This window comes from Papio anubis, chromosome 16 (assembly GCF_008728515.1).
Source record: "Papio anubis isolate 15944 chromosome 16, Panubis1.0, whole genome shotgun sequence".
NCBI lineage: Eukaryota > Metazoa > Chordata > Mammalia > Primates > Cercopithecidae > Papio > Papio anubis.
This window is the reverse complement of record NC_044991.1, coordinates 31911102-31925431: the sequence shown is the minus strand read 5'-3', so window position 1 is coordinate 31925431 and position 14330 is coordinate 31911102. Positions and strand designations below refer to the sequence as shown.

General features: G+C 56.9%; 2 protein-coding genes across 17 annotated transcripts in view; both read right to left on the bottom strand.

Moving 5' to 3' along the window:
* Positions 1-7227: 7227 nt before the first annotated feature.
* Positions 7228-8406, bottom strand: LOC103888213. The gene has a single exon (XM_009216754.3). It carries the CDS (start codon positions 8136-8138, stop codon positions 7545-7547), a length of 594 nt encoding a protein of 197 aa, XP_009215018.1. The 5' UTR covers positions 8139-8406; the 3' UTR covers positions 7228-7544.
* MICAL3 (microtubule associated monooxygenase, calponin and LIM domain containing 3) overlaps positions 7228-14330 on the bottom strand; it is a 233225-nt gene continuing 226122 nt past the window's right edge. For 11 of the 16 annotated variants that reach the window (XM_021921345.2, XM_017945111.3, XM_009216745.4 and 8 more), the window contains 4 exons: positions 13251-13316; positions 10744-10843; positions 10552-10625; positions 7228-10470 (listed from right to left, as the gene is read on the bottom strand). In XM_021921345.2, coding sequence (XP_021777037.1) covers positions 10286-10470; positions 10552-10625; positions 10744-10843; positions 13251-13316 — 425 coding nt within the window. In that variant the 3' untranslated portion in view covers positions 7228-10285. The remainder of the gene's footprint in view (positions 10471-10551; positions 10626-10743; positions 10844-13250; positions 13317-14330) is intronic. The other 5 variants (XM_009216746.4, XM_009216748.4, XM_009216750.4 and 2 more) reach the window with 2 other exon arrangements.

The window sequence follows — 14330 nt, the reverse complement described above, 5'->3', positions numbered from 1 at the left end:
TGGCGTGACTCAGCTTTTGCAGAAAGACCAGTCTGGGGTTTCCCATATTGCTTCAAGCAGCCTTTTCCCTGGGACTGCTCTATCTAATGCCAACAGCCTTCAGCTGCTAGTGAGCCCTCGCCACCAACTTTTGGAGGGCTCACTCCTGAGGCCCAGGGGCTGGAAAACTCTGAGCACGGCCCTCCCAGAGTCTGGCTGTGGCTCAGAATGGGTGCTGGGGCAGGGCAAGCAGGATTTCCCAGGGGGGGCTGGACCCTCTGGCGTCTGCCCCAGGGCTGGCACAGGCCAGGGACCCCCATGCTATCCTTCCTCTCACCCTGCCCTTTCTGAAGTGAACTCTGGATGTTGGTCAATCAAACCCGGCAGAGGGAAGGGAGTGGAGGACCCGGTATGGGGTCCCGGCGGCGTCGGGGGAGCTGTACCCGGCTGGAATGTTTTGCATGGTGATTTGTTAAAGGGATATTGAGCAGAGGGTAAACCAATGTGTCTAGCATTCTGCTCAAAGATGCAGAAACCAAGAATGCCACGTGCAGAGTGAGTGGCGTAGGCTGTGGGCCCCCCGGGGAGGGGCTGAGTCTCAGCACTGCAGCCTCATGCTATGCGAAGTTCAGACCTGAGATAGATGAGAGGCCAGGAGACACATGCCTCACCTTACGTGACATTTCTGCCACCTTAATTCCTGTGTTAGTTTCTGTACCAAATGTCCCCCACATGCGATCTGACCCCGTGGCATCCTTCCTTTCCTACAAACTGCACTGAGGCCCAGGTGTCATCCTCCTCCAGCCAGAGGAGCCACTGTGGCGTTTCCGGCCATTGGCCTGGGCAGGAGCTGCTCCCACGCGTGCCATGGGCAGGGCCGGATCAGCCTTCAGGGAAGGGACGCCTGTATGGGACCAACTCAGGCAGCCACAGAGGGATGGCTCAGCACCCCACAAAACCCAAAGTTCACAGCGTCTAGGAACTGTTTACGGGGCAGAGAAATGGATGTTCTTTTCCTGGTTCAAAGGTAGAAACTGGCTTGGAGAGCCACGTCCAGCATCAGCCAGCCAGGCAGAGGTCTGGTCTAGTGCTTGGTTCTCACAGGCATGTGGCCTCCAGTAAAGGATCTTCCTGGAGCGAGGGAGGAAGGCTCTTGGGATCATCTTTAGAGATGCTGATGGAGAAAGGAGGGGCTGCAGGTGGGTGCGTATCCCTTTATCTTTTTTTTTTTTTTTTTTTTGGGAGGCGGAGTCTACCGGCTCTATCACCAGGGCTGGAGTGCAGTGGCGGATCTCAGCTCACTGCAAGCTCCACCTCCCGGAGTTCCACGCCATTCTCGGCCTCAGCTCCGAGTAGCTGGGACTACAGACACCCGCCCACCTACGCCCGGCTAGTTTTGTATTTCTTAATAGAGGCGGGGTTTCACCGTGTTATGGGATGGTCTCGATCTCCTGACCTCGTGATCCATGCGTCGGCCTCTAAAGATGCTGGGATTACAGGCTTGAGCCACGGCGCCGGCCAGTTTTGTATTTCTTAATAGAGGCGAGGTTTCACCATATTGTAGGATGGTCTCGATCTCTGACCTCGTGATCCGCCCGTCTCGGCCTCCCAAAGTGCTGGGATTACAGGCTTGAGCCACCGCGCCCGGCCATATCCCTTTATCTAGAAAGCTTGGGACCAGAGATGTTTCAGTTTTTCACATTTTGGAATCTTTGCCGACATGATGCTCAAAGGCAATCCTGCATTAGGGATCCTTAGCCTGTATCTCAGTTTTGAACGTTGGATCAAAAGTTTTGAATGGTGGATCCACCCCGAGGACTTCCCCGAGTGGGGTGCTGCCACCCCAGGCCCTGTGTGGGAAAAGCCAGCTTCAATAGTACACGTGCCACTGGCTCCCAGCCCCAGCCGAGCTCACCATCCAGCTCTCAAAGCCAAGAGCGATTCTTTGGCACCTGAAAATGCATCAAAATTATGACGTTTATAACTGCCTTAGCCCCGCTTAATCTCTTTCTCGACACCGAATCTCCTCTCCACTGTGCGCGCTTACGCCTACGTGCTCTGCTGCCACGGTGCCTTGCCAAGAGCGTGACTGTGCTTTAGTTCTCCCCAGGGCCTTGGAGAACTCTCCAGGGAGGAGGAGAGGACGGTGCTGGGGGGAGGAGGCTGGGGGTGGACCTTGTTCTCATGCCCCTTGTCTCATGCACGAAGTTCTTCACCCTCTTCCAAACGTTGACCTGGTGGGAGCAGAGACGACACCCTCCCTGGGGCCAGGGATAGGATGCCCGTGCCTGGGAACGCCAGCAGGCCTTCCCCCCTCGCTCGGGGCTCTGCAGGGTTCTGGGGGCTGGTGCTCTCTTTGGTGCCATCGGATTGCTTCTGCTTGTGGGCCTCGCCCTAGGGCTGTTCACCGAAGTCCTTCTTATCACAGTCCTGGCTTGAAATAAGTGAGTTTCTGATTTTCCATCCCTGATCTTGCCCTGCATCTTGATTCTGAGACTCCTCCCATCCCACCCTCTCCAACAGCAGCGACCCCTCCCATTAGCCGCACGCGATCGCTCTGAGATGAAAAAGCACTGGCAGCCATCCTGGCTAACACGGTGAAACCCCGTCTCTACTAAAAAATACAAAAAACTAGCCGGGCGTGGTGGCGGGCGCCTGTAGTCCCAGCTGCTCGGGAGGCTGAGGCCGGAGAATGGCGTGAACCCAGGAGGCGGAGCTTGCAGTGAGCTGCGATCCGGCCACTGCACTCCAGCCTGGGCGACAGAGCGAGACTCCGTCTCAAAAAAAAAAAAAAAAAAAAAAAAAAGCACTGGCAGATGCTGGTGGAGCAGGCCTGCCCTTGACGTGGGCAAGAAGCTTGGGGAAAAAGACAATTTTCCTGCTTGTCTTTTCTTGTCAAAATACATGGCCACAACCAGGGGAAGGACAGGAAGAATTCTCTTACCAGCCAGCAGCGGCAACTCAGTAGCTACAGACACAGAGGGCGGGGGCGGTCGGGAATGACTGGCCGTGGAGGAGCCGGGACCCGCAGGAGCTGCCAGCTGAAGTGGCCTGACTGGGCAGGTGGTCCCTGTGCTGGGCCTGCGGGCAGAAGGTGTCCCAGAGCCCTGGTCGTGGGCACATCCCAGCCCCCCGAGGGAACAAGTTTGGTCCGAGATACATTTTTGAAAGGTATTTCATTCTCTAAAAACATTTTTCTTTTTTGAGGCGGAGTCTCTCTGTCGCTCACTGCAAGCTCTGCCTCCTGGGTTCACGCCATTCTCCTGCCTCAGCCTCCTGAGTAGCTGGGACTACAGGCGCCCGCCACCACGCCTGGCTTTTTTTGTGTGTTTTTTTAGTAGAGATGGGGTTTCACTGTGTTAGCCAGGATGGCCTCGATCACCTGACCTCGTGATCCACCTGCCTCGGCCTCCCAAAGCGCTGGGATTACAGGTGTGAGCCACTGCGCCCAGCCTCTAAAAACATTTTTAAAAGAAGTAAGACCCTCCAGGGAAGGGGAGCTGCTGGCTGCCAGGTGCCTCTTTCTCCTTTTCTCCCAAGAAAGACCTGGCAGCCACTTTGCTGGGGAGACAACCAGGGGCTAGAGAGGCAGGTTTGGGATGGGTGCAGTGGCTCATGCCCATAATTTTGGCACTTTGGGAGGCCAAGGTGGGCGGATCACCTGAGGTCAGGAGTTCAAGACCAGCCTGACCAACGTGAATAAACCTCACCTCTACTGAAAATACAAAATCAGCCGGGCATGGTGGCTCATGCCTGTAATCTCAGCTGGGGGCTGGTGGGAATCCATGAGCAGGAGGCAGGGTTGTGGTGAGCGAGGTCAGCCATTACACACTCCAACCCTGGGCAACAAGATCAAACTCTGTCTCAAAAAAAGAGGAGGCCCGGTAGCGGTGAAACAAACCTGTAATCCCAGCACTGGGAGGCCCGAGGCGGGGCCCAGGATCCACGGAATCCAAGTCCGAGACCATCCTGGCTAACTAACATGGTGAAACTCCGTCTCTACTAAAAATACAAAAAGCAGCAGTGGTGGCTGAGGGGAGCCTGTAGTCCCAGCTACTGGGTGGGGTGGGAGGCTGTGGGAGCCTGGGAGGCCGGGCTTGCAGTGAGCGAGATCCCGGCCACTGCACTCCAGCCTGGGTGACACAGCCTTGAGACTCCAGATCTCAAAAAAAAGAAAAAGAAAGAAAAGGCGGGAGAGGGACACTCATGGGGGCTGGCCATGAGGGCCCTCCTGTACTGCTGGACCCTAAGCCTGTGGTTGAGCAGTCCCTCGGCTCCAGCATCCATCTGGACAAATCCTCATCCTTGATGATGGCCCTGTGAGAGAGCTCCAGGACCCCATGGCTTCACTGTCCTGGAGCTGCTGGGACAGCAGCTCTGACCTGCTGCCTGGGTGGAGGGGTGGCTGGGTGCAACGGGGCTGCCCGAACGCTCTGGGAACACTGACTCCACAGGGGCCCAGTAAGTTCGTGAAACAGGGGGGCTGGCCTGGAGCTGCAGGGGGCTGCCTCCCGAGTCCTCCTAGGGTTCCCTCTTTTTTTTTTTTTTGAGACGGAGTCTAGCTCTGTCACCCAGGCTGGAGTGCAGTGGCCAGATCTCAGCTCACTGCAAGCTCCGCCTCCCGGGTTTACGCCATTCTCCTGCCTCAGCCTCCCGAGTAGCTGGGACTACAGGCGCCCGCCACCTCGCCCGGTTAGTTTTTTGTATTTTTTAGTAGAGACGGGGTTTCACCGTGTTAGCCAGGATGGTCTCGATCTCCTGACCTCGTGATCCGCCCGTCTCGGCCTCCCAAAGTGCTGGGATTACAGGCTTGAGCCACCGCGCCCGGCCATAGGGTTCTCTCATCACGAGGCATCTATGCATCTGCATGGGCCCCGACTCCAGAACCTCCAGGTTTCCTATGTGCTCCCTCATCCTAAGTTGGTCACCAGTCCCAAGTTGGTGGGAGGAACTCAAGGCACCGGCCAGGTGAGCGATGTGACCAGGCTGACGCTGGGGGAAGAGACAGGTACATATCCCGCCAGGACCCTGAGCTGGTGCTCACCTAACTTGTGCTCCCTGCCGCCCTCTTGCAGGTGGGCAGACACCAGCAGCTGCAGTCGGTCTCGTGTCACACAGCTGCGCGAGGTGGCTCCACACGCACCCACCGGGTCCGGAGGATGCTGCCCCTGGCTTGAGGACCACGCAGTGCTGGCAGCCTCACTATGGTTCAGGTGTTGACTGTGCAGGGAGGCCCTCAGCCCTGTCCACCTAGTCCTGGGCCACCCCACCCTGGCCCCCACGGCTGGAACCCAGCCTGCTCCAGTACTGGATGTGCCCTCTGTGGCTTGGAGGCCACGCGGGCAGAAAAGGGGCTGTGGGTGCAGCACACGTGGCCTACCCACAGCAACTGGAGTCCACCTTCCCCAGCAAAGCCCCAGCTGCAGGAAGTCCTTGCTTGGGGCAGGGGGCACACAAGGGGGCTGCTCAAAAAGCTCCTGGTGAAGCCGAGCAGCCACAGGCTGTTGAAGGGGCCATAGGCCTGGTCTCACAGGCTCCTGGGCTGTGTGGCAGGTGGCTCTGGTCCCCAACCAGTGTTTGGGTAGTATGACCTCTCACCCTCCTCACTGGGCATCACTGGGGAGGGTCATCCGAGCAGGGGTCACGAAGTGGAGAGGGTCTAGTACGTGGGCCAGTGTGGCCAGCTTATAAAATGGAATCAAATGGCACGTCTTGTCCTGTCATCTTTTTTGGCTGATTGTGAAGACGGGACTGTGTGAGGATTCAGGGTTCAGGAGGGACACCGGAGCTGTCAGATGTGGCGGTTCATGAAAGAAGAGCATCTTATGTGTTGTTTTAAAATAATTTTTAAAATTAAAAAATGATAAAGCCTATACATTTTTTTTTTTTTTTGACAGAGTCTCACCGTCGCCCAGGGTGCAGTGGCACAATCTTGGCTCACTGCAACCTCCACCTCCCAGGTTCAAGCAATTCTCTTGCCTCAGGCTCCCCAGTAACTGGGATAACAGGCGTGTGCCACCGCACCCAGCTAATTTTTGTATTTTTAGTAAAGACGGGGTTTCGTCATATTGGCAAGGCTGGTCTTGAACTCCTGACCTCAGGTGATCTGCCTGCCTCGGCCTCTCCAAGTGCTGGTATTACAGGCGTGCGCCACAGCGTGTGACCTTTTCGTGTGCTTCTGACAGTGGCACTGGCCTGGCCCAGCAGCCTTCCTTTCTGGTGTCCTCCCTAAAGTAACACTCATCGTTTCCTGCTACCTGAGGTGGCCGTGAACTGCAGCTCAAGCCTGCCTGGTGCAGCTCCGACAAGCAAGCCCTTCTGAGGAACGAGAGCCTGGGGGTCAGGTGACTACCAAGCCCCATTTCCTTTCCCAGCAGGCAAGTGACCCAGCTCTCTTCGCACAGGATGTCCTCTAGGGCCACAGGATATGCACTTTGAGCTGCTCATTCATTTCTGTTCTCTGTCCTACCCGACATGCCCACATGTGTCCCGGCCAGGCCTTTGTTCTGGATTCGGTGGGAACGCAGCTGGAAGGACTGGGAGCCAGCTTCCACGCGTGACTTCCAGCCGGCCTGCGGGCGATGCGGCTGGTGTGCACACAGCCGCTGCGGTCTTTCCCTCCCCGCACGGTGCCTCTGGATTGTCAGGGGCTAGCCATGCTCCCAACAATGCAACACACCAAGGGAGCAGTTAGAGAGAGAGCTGGAGGTGCCTCGGAGGCTTCTCAGAACAAAGAGGAGCTGGCCTCCTGCTCCCTGTCATCTCCTGGGGACAATTTTCAGGCTAAAGAGGAGGGACCCTACTGAGTGACCTCGGGATTGTTGAAACATCTGAAAGGTTTCGGCGTGGGTGCTGCAGACCCCACGCATGCCATGGGCTCCCGGGTCAGCTGTGCTGCAGGACAGAGCCAGGCAGGGCTGGAAGGAGGGCTGCCAGGACCACAGCATCGCCCTGACTTGGAGTATCTCCAATGTGAAGAGCCCACGTCTCTTCCAGAGGCTACTGGGGCTTTGTGTGAAGAGTGGCTGCTTCTCCAACTTGGCTGCCTAAGACATTTACTCAAGTGACAGCAGTTGGTGGCTGAGCCAGGATATTATGGAGGACTAAAAAAAGCACAAACTTTAAAAAAAAAAAAGATGCATTCTTTAAACAGTCTTGCACACACCCAGGCAAAAGCTAGATGTATAATACTTTGCACCTACACCATCCACCTGAAAAATACAGTACAATGACGTAAGAAACACACTATTTCTTTGAAAAACGTTTATTTAGCGTAAAACAGACCCATACCCTTCATGGGTCAGATGTTACCACCTTTAAAAAAAATGTTTTTTAACTCTCCTTCCTGTCCCACTGAAAAAAATTTTTTGAAAGGGTTAAGAAGAGTCTATCATTGCTGGTCAAAATCGGCCTGAGGATGGCCGCCAGGGGCAAAGGCCTGAAGGCATCACCTGGGCAGGCCTGGAAGCCCATGGGGAGCGGCACCCTCAAGCCCAGGGGCGGGAGCGCCCCCTCCCTGCCCTCCAGGGAGGCTGCATGCAGACCTCCACGGTGCAGCCTCCAGTTTAGTCAGCCTCGAGTTCGAGTTCGGGCTGCTCCTGCGCCTGGTACTTTATGTGTATGATACATGTGTATCCATCCTGCTTCCCTGCCTTCAAGGGAAGACTTAACTCTTGGAAAGAAAACCTGCCTGGAGATCGCTTCACGCAGCAAGTCACCAGAGTACTCAAGTCAACTGCAAACGAGTGGTTACAAAATGGGAGCTTTAAACAAAATGCTCTCCTAGAACCGATGTCCTCACAGTCAGGAGTGGGAGGCTGGGGCTGCTGTGCGGGCCTGCGGCTCCATGGCGCCTCTCTGCAAAGGCTCGGGCCCGCTTTCCAGACTGCAGGCCGCTGTGTGTGCTGCGGAGGATGCCACAGTGTTAAGGCTGACCAGGACCAGGAGGTGACGCTGGGCTCTCCTGCTACACCCAGCCACTTGTAGCAGATTCCTAGGCCACACTCCTTCCGAGCCACTTTGCAAACTGCTTCCCCGTTGTGGGGCCAGCAGGAGCTACAAGGGCCAAAGGCGGCTCTGCCGGGCCTGGACTGGTTTTGTGGCCTTCGATAGGAGAGGTCTGGGACAGGCCACACCGCAGTGAAGGTCTTTTCCCACATCCAATTTTATGGGAAGACTGGGGTTTGAAGATGGAATCTAGGAACCCTCCTCTCCCCTTTTTTAAGTAAAGAGAAAAGGAGACCTTTGCCTCACGTGAGAGCAGGTGGAGGAGAATCAGAGCTGTGGCGGCCACTAGCAGCGTACTTCCTGGATGTGCACGGGAGAGAGATGGCAGCTTCCGGACAGGGATGACACAGGTTCTTTGCTCCTTTGCAGTTGGGATGAATGTTCAAGTTGAGGCACAGTGTGGTTCCCATGGAAAGCCCAAGGTCAGCATGGCCCCTCGGGCTGCTCCGCTACGGGATGCCTTGGAGGCGCCAGGCCTCTGCTCCCAGCTGGCCCCAGCCCAGGGAGGCGGCAGGCGGCTGGAGCACCCCTAGGGGCAGGTGGGTCTAGCCCGGGGGGCTCCTGGCTGGACTATGCGCTAACTGCTTTGATGGACAAGGACCCCACCCCCGATTAGCTCAGTGGCTTGATGAGCTGTACACAGCCAGGCTGGTGCAGAACCGTGAGAAAGGAACGGTTTGGCTATAGGAGCTAGTGATTCGGGGCTTGCCACCCTTTATGGCCCCATGAAGATCCGGCACAAGGCAGGTGCTCGTCGCCCTTGGGAGGGAGGGAGGGCGGGAGTCTCTTATCTGCTCAAGAGAGGCCAGCCTGCATCCCAGCATCCACTACAGCTCTCGCGTTTCCGTCTGGGTGAATCTTAGGCTGGGAGGAGGGACTTCACCAGCCACGATTCCAGGGTCCCACCCTGCATCCTCTTGGCCAGTGTGGACGAGGGCCCATCCTGAAACCTTCTTTAACACATGTGTGGAGGAAGGTGATGCCCTGGCACCCAAACTGAGAAAAGGGTGAGTTCTGCAGAGCCAGAATTCTCATCGGGAGGGTGAGAGTGGCAGCTCTGCTGTTAGCTTGGTCCAAAACAGAACGGAGATGCCCCCTCATCATGTGAGCGGTCCAGACCAGGGTGAGGCAGGCACCAGGTGCAGTAGGGGACAGAAAGCTGTGAGCAGGACCCAACGGGGGTCCTGGGCAGCTCCCTGATGCCAGCCAGGCCAGTGATACGAAGAGAAAGGCTAATAAATAGATGCACGTGGTGAGTGCTGGGCAGCCCCGGACCAGGCTGCGTGGGACGCAGCAGACGCCGCTGTGGCTCCCGCACCCGGGCATCAAGTGATCAGTGTCTCTAGTAAAGATATACAAACCAAGTTACTTCTTTTCAAGTATTAAAAAAATAAGTTAATTGACAAAAAGGGTTTGAAGCGGCTGAGCGTCCTGCCAGGTTGTCAGCTTCATTTCAATGTGCAAACACAGGAAAAACACCGAGGAAGAGGCCACCTCCTGCCCCGACATCAATGTGGAACAGGGACAATGCCTGTCTGCCAACTGGGGGCGCAGAATGTAGGGCCTCATCCTGTCCCCCAAAGTCAGCATTTTCCAGTGTCAAAATGGTGGTGAACTACAAGCAAAATGCAGCAACCCACAGGCCTCAGGCCGCAGCCAGCGAGAGGCCCCGGCATTTGGCCACTTAGGGTCCAGTGTGTGGTGTTCGGCGGGAGAGCGGATCCCGCCTGTGTCCTCCTAATTTGCATAATCAATTCCGGAGCCTGCCCACACCTCCATGTCTTCTGTGATGCTGGGGTGGGCATGACTGGACACCTCCCCATCCTGGGACTCAATCGCACCCTGCTTTCGTGGGGTACTGTGTACGTCTCTTTGGTGGTGCTCCAGGGAGCATGAAGAAGACAGTGCCCCTCGCAGGCTGTGGTGGCGCACTGTGGTTCTGACGGGAGCAGCTTCCCTCTCTTACCAAATGTGCCAGTGGAAGAAAGGGGCACAGCCGGCACATCCTCAGGGGGCGTGCGGGGTGGTCCCCTGCGTCATGCCATACGCACCGTGCTCCTCCTCTGAGCGGCAGGTCCAGGTGGGCCTCCTCCCAGGAGGTGGCGCCATCTCAGATAACCACTGTCCCCTGGGGCTCCCCACTGCACGCGGGACTCGACCACTTTCCAAGCAGCACACGGGCATCTGAGCGTAAACTCCAAGGAGGTGCCAGGCCTCCTCAGATCGCGGCTCCAGGTGGTTTGGAGGCCACTACCCGGCCAGGCGGATGCCAACAGAAAATGGAGCGTTGGGTGTGAGCTCAGGACCAGTTAAGGCTGAAGCCCTTGGACAGCATGGCAGCCTCCAGGTCCTTGTCCTCCTCTCTCTCCCGGAGCCGCTGCTCCTCCAGCAGCGCCACCAGTGAGTCTCTCTGCTCCACCACCTCCAGCATCTCATTGAGAATCTGCTTCTCTTCAGACAGCTCCTCCTCAGTCTTAAGGTGATCTTGAAGGAGAAGAAGGCATGAGGTGAGGGGCCTGGAGGTGGCACCCACCCTGGGCTCCATGGGTGCCTCACCCCACTCACCTTCCACTGCCATGCGTTCCCGGAGCTCCTGCTGCAGTCGGCTCTGCCGGTCTTCCAGCTCCAGCTCCCGGGCACTGAGGAGGGAGATAAGCCACAGTGACTGGGGACCACCCCTCACCCCCAAATCCGGAAGGACCTCCATGCCTGCTGTGACAAGCATGGCACTGACACCCCCTACCCAAGGCCACTCACAAGATCATCAGCTCCGACTCGTAGCGCACCATGGCGTTCTTCTCCTGCACTAGCTTGAACCACTCCTGCATCAGCTTGGGGTCGTCCTTCTTGCCCATGCCTGCCGAGGGAACATTCGTGTCGGGTGCAGGGAGTGCCGTGCCCACCCTGGCCCGCAGGAATCACACGGGGCAAATGTGCAAAGAGGGCCGAGCAAGATGCTGCCGGAACTTCCACTCCCAAGCCAGGCCCAAGGTTTGCCTGCAGCCCTGGCGCCCCGGCGACCCCTCCCCGGGGCCTGCGCTTCCCCGTGTCCTGCCATCCCTGCTCTCCCGTCAGCGACCTCGCCAGTGGGGACCTTGCCCTCCCCGGGGCTGGTTTCTGCCTCTCCTGCTCCCTGTGCTCTCCTAGGATGACTTATGTCGCTTTCCCTCTTTCTTCCCACTCAATGTTTATTTAGCACTTGCCATGTGCTAGGTCTCCTTGGAGGAAACCACTCTGGGAAACAATGCAAAGTGAATTTGTAAACTGCACCCGGCCCTCAGGTCATGCTCATTAACTCAGCTCTTTCTTGGGCCACTCCCCTCTCCAGGGGCTACCAGAATAGATGCCTTGTCATTTGTTTACCTCCTGACCAGGCAGAGAAGAAACTACCCCTTAACTTGTGGCCTATCAAGCTTCCGGATGCCTCCCGCGGGATCCCTTGTGGTCGAGGTAGGGATCTCAGGATGGCCACCGGGTTTCTCACCAAGAGCAGAGAAACACTAGCAGCCCCTGGGGATGGAAGGAGGTGGCCACGCCCTGCCCTGGTCCATCCAATAGAATGCCTGTGGCTGGTGGCTGCCTGCTAGCTCAGGCTGCCTGAACCAACAGGTGCCCATACCAAACCTCCCCCGGGGCGGCCTGACCGCTGGCTTCACTGTGGCAGGAGGACAGAAGGAAGAAGTCTCCAAAGGACCAGGCCACCCAAGGAGGGAACAAGGTCCTTTTCCTTGGAGCACGGAAGTTCATGGTAAAAGTGTGGTCCCGCCTAAAATACATGCTGTGTCAGTGGCTCTTCAATATTTTTGGATTACAAACCACTTTGAGAATCTCATAAAAGCTAGGGACTCTCTTCCTAGAAAAATGCTTATGTGTGCAGAGCAAACCATTTGATGCAGAGTTCCAGGCTGCTCCTGGGCTTCCTGCGGCCCATCCGTGGGCTTCAGGTTAAGGGGCACTAGACGGGGACATCTTTCAGAGGCCCCTGCACTCTCTGCGTCGCTTGGCAGAGTGTGTTCTAGGCCAGTTAAGACAAGCCCAGGAGTGTGAGGAACACAGCCTCTGAAGGGCCAGCCACAGCCCGAGCCCTCCCTCACTGCTAGCTGCCTTTCTGGCACATGGTACACAGACACATCTCTTATCTGCAGTGGTGTCTGCTAGACAGTTAGTCTCTACCCAGTGGCCACACCGAGGAGGCAGAAATGCACTATGTTCAACAAGCAGGGGTTAGTGTCTGTACCGTGCCCTAGTGCCCATGCGGTTCTGCTCCCAAGGGGTTTCCTGCCCCTGAGCCTCATCTGAAGGACGAAACCCCCCGGCCTGTCCAGCCCGCGACTGTGGAGTGCCTGCCTGAGGGTCAGGGGACCAGCGCTCTCCTCACCCAATCCAATAGGCTTGGGTCTTGGCTTTTAAGCCAGTCCCCACTCAGTTCCATGCACTGCTTTCGGAGCGTCTCTGCACAATGTGCCCACACAGCCGTGGAGGAGGGGCCCCGGCATGCAAGCTGTCCAGTGCGCCCGGCCGCGGCGGCACCAGGGAGACTCTCCCGCTGCCCACCTCCCCGTGAAGACACAGAAAATGCCACTGGAGACGTGCGGACAGCGCTCACTAGCTACGGCGAGCTCGCCCACGGCCGCCAGGCAGGGGCTGTGGTGTGTGGGCGAGAGTCGGGTGAGCGCTGTGGATGGCAGGTAAGAGTTAGCAGGGTTAGTCATGGCCACACCCCCCACATGCCTTTCAACGACAATCTTATCACCACAACAGACTTCAAATCAGACAAACTTAAAAAACACACACTCGGCAAGACACGAGGTAGAGAGGTTTGCTTTCAGTGGTGGTTTGGAAAGGGGCCCGAGGGCGCTTGTGTAGACCAGTCTTTGTAAGGACAGTATTCCTTGACGCTCCCATCCAAATCGCTGCACACAGGCGGGAGGCTCCTCACCTGCTTCCCTGCCCCTCTATCTGGATCTGAGACTTAAAGGCCCCAGCCATGAAAGGCCAGCCAATGCTGCAGCCCTGAAGGGCCCAGACCTGGAGGCTCTCTGGCTTCACTCTGCACCCTGGTCCTCCCCATAGACAGTCAAAGGGATACTGTACCTTTAGAAACTGCCACAGACTCATGACACTTTGTAACAGGACCATTGAGGGTCAGAGAGAGAGAGAGAGAGAGAGAAAGAGAGAGGTAGGTGGGTTCTGGCTCTGTGTTTGACTACTGTGGCTACACCCCCTCCGAGGTAGCGGGGATGGGGTTGGCGAGGTTACGTTACCTTCCTGGACACAGCAAGGGCAGAAGGAGAGAGGTCTACGTCGTGGAGTCCCGCCACTGGGCTCAACTTCAAAAGGACCAAACAAGGAAGAGGAGGAGGAGACGGAGAAAGACAAGAAGGAAGAGGAGAAGAGGAGCAGGAATTTGGAAGTGGAGAGGGACAGGGAGAAGGTGGAATAAAAACAAGCAGAGGACAAAAAGCATAAAAAGTGAGAAAGGAACAACAGGAGGAAAAGAAAAAAATACAAGAAATGGAGAAGCAGAAACAAGGGAAACAAAGTCTACAAATGAATTAAGTCCTTTTTTCAGCATGGAACTGAACGAGAGCAGACCCAGCTCCGGGCAGCATCACAGACGGGGCGTGGGCTCAGAGCAGCGGTGTGAGTTCCTCCAAGAGGGATGACGTGTTCCCTACATGATGGCTGCAGTTGGGCCACAGGGCCCTCCCGCCTCTACTCCTTATCAGGAGGGCAGTGGCATCTGGGTTGTCATACAGTGGCCTCTGCGGCCTTGGGCCCCCTCCTCGAAGCCCCTGGATAGGTCTGCCTGGCTCTCAGACAGGCTGCATTCAGTAAGTGGCCAACACGGCTTCCAGGCTTGCAAGTGACAACCTGGGGTCACCTCCCAGACCCACGTGGAATCCTCTAAGATGTCACCACAGGTATGTGCTTGAGGCAAAGCTGGCCTTGACAAGTGCAGGGCAAGGGGGGCCTCTGAGTCTGTGGGGGCAGCACCCCATCCTGCGATGGGCCTCCAGGACGCTCACACCTGCGCTGCTTCAAATTCTGAGCCAGAACAATTTTGGGGAAACGTACACATACAGAGGTGACTTCCACCCGTCCGTGTCACTGTCCCCTCTCTCCCCCAGGCACGGGGAGAGCCAGCCACCCCCTTCTTCCTTCTGGTCCTTCTATGGCTGTGCGGGGACCTCCTGCTGCAGCTGGGGGCTGCCACACTCTGGACTGTGAGACCAAAGGGGTGGGCTGACAGGACATGCCGAAACTTACAGGAACGATGCTGGGAGGAGTGCTGGCGGGGCACCGAGAGCCAGTGTGCACACACATCTCTAGATCTGGGGTCT

Coding starts and splice junctions, on each gene's coding strand:
- LOC103888213 (XM_009216754.3), bottom strand. CDS start 8,138: ATGTGGGAAAAGACCTTCACTGCGGTGTGGCCTGTCCCAGACCTCTCC.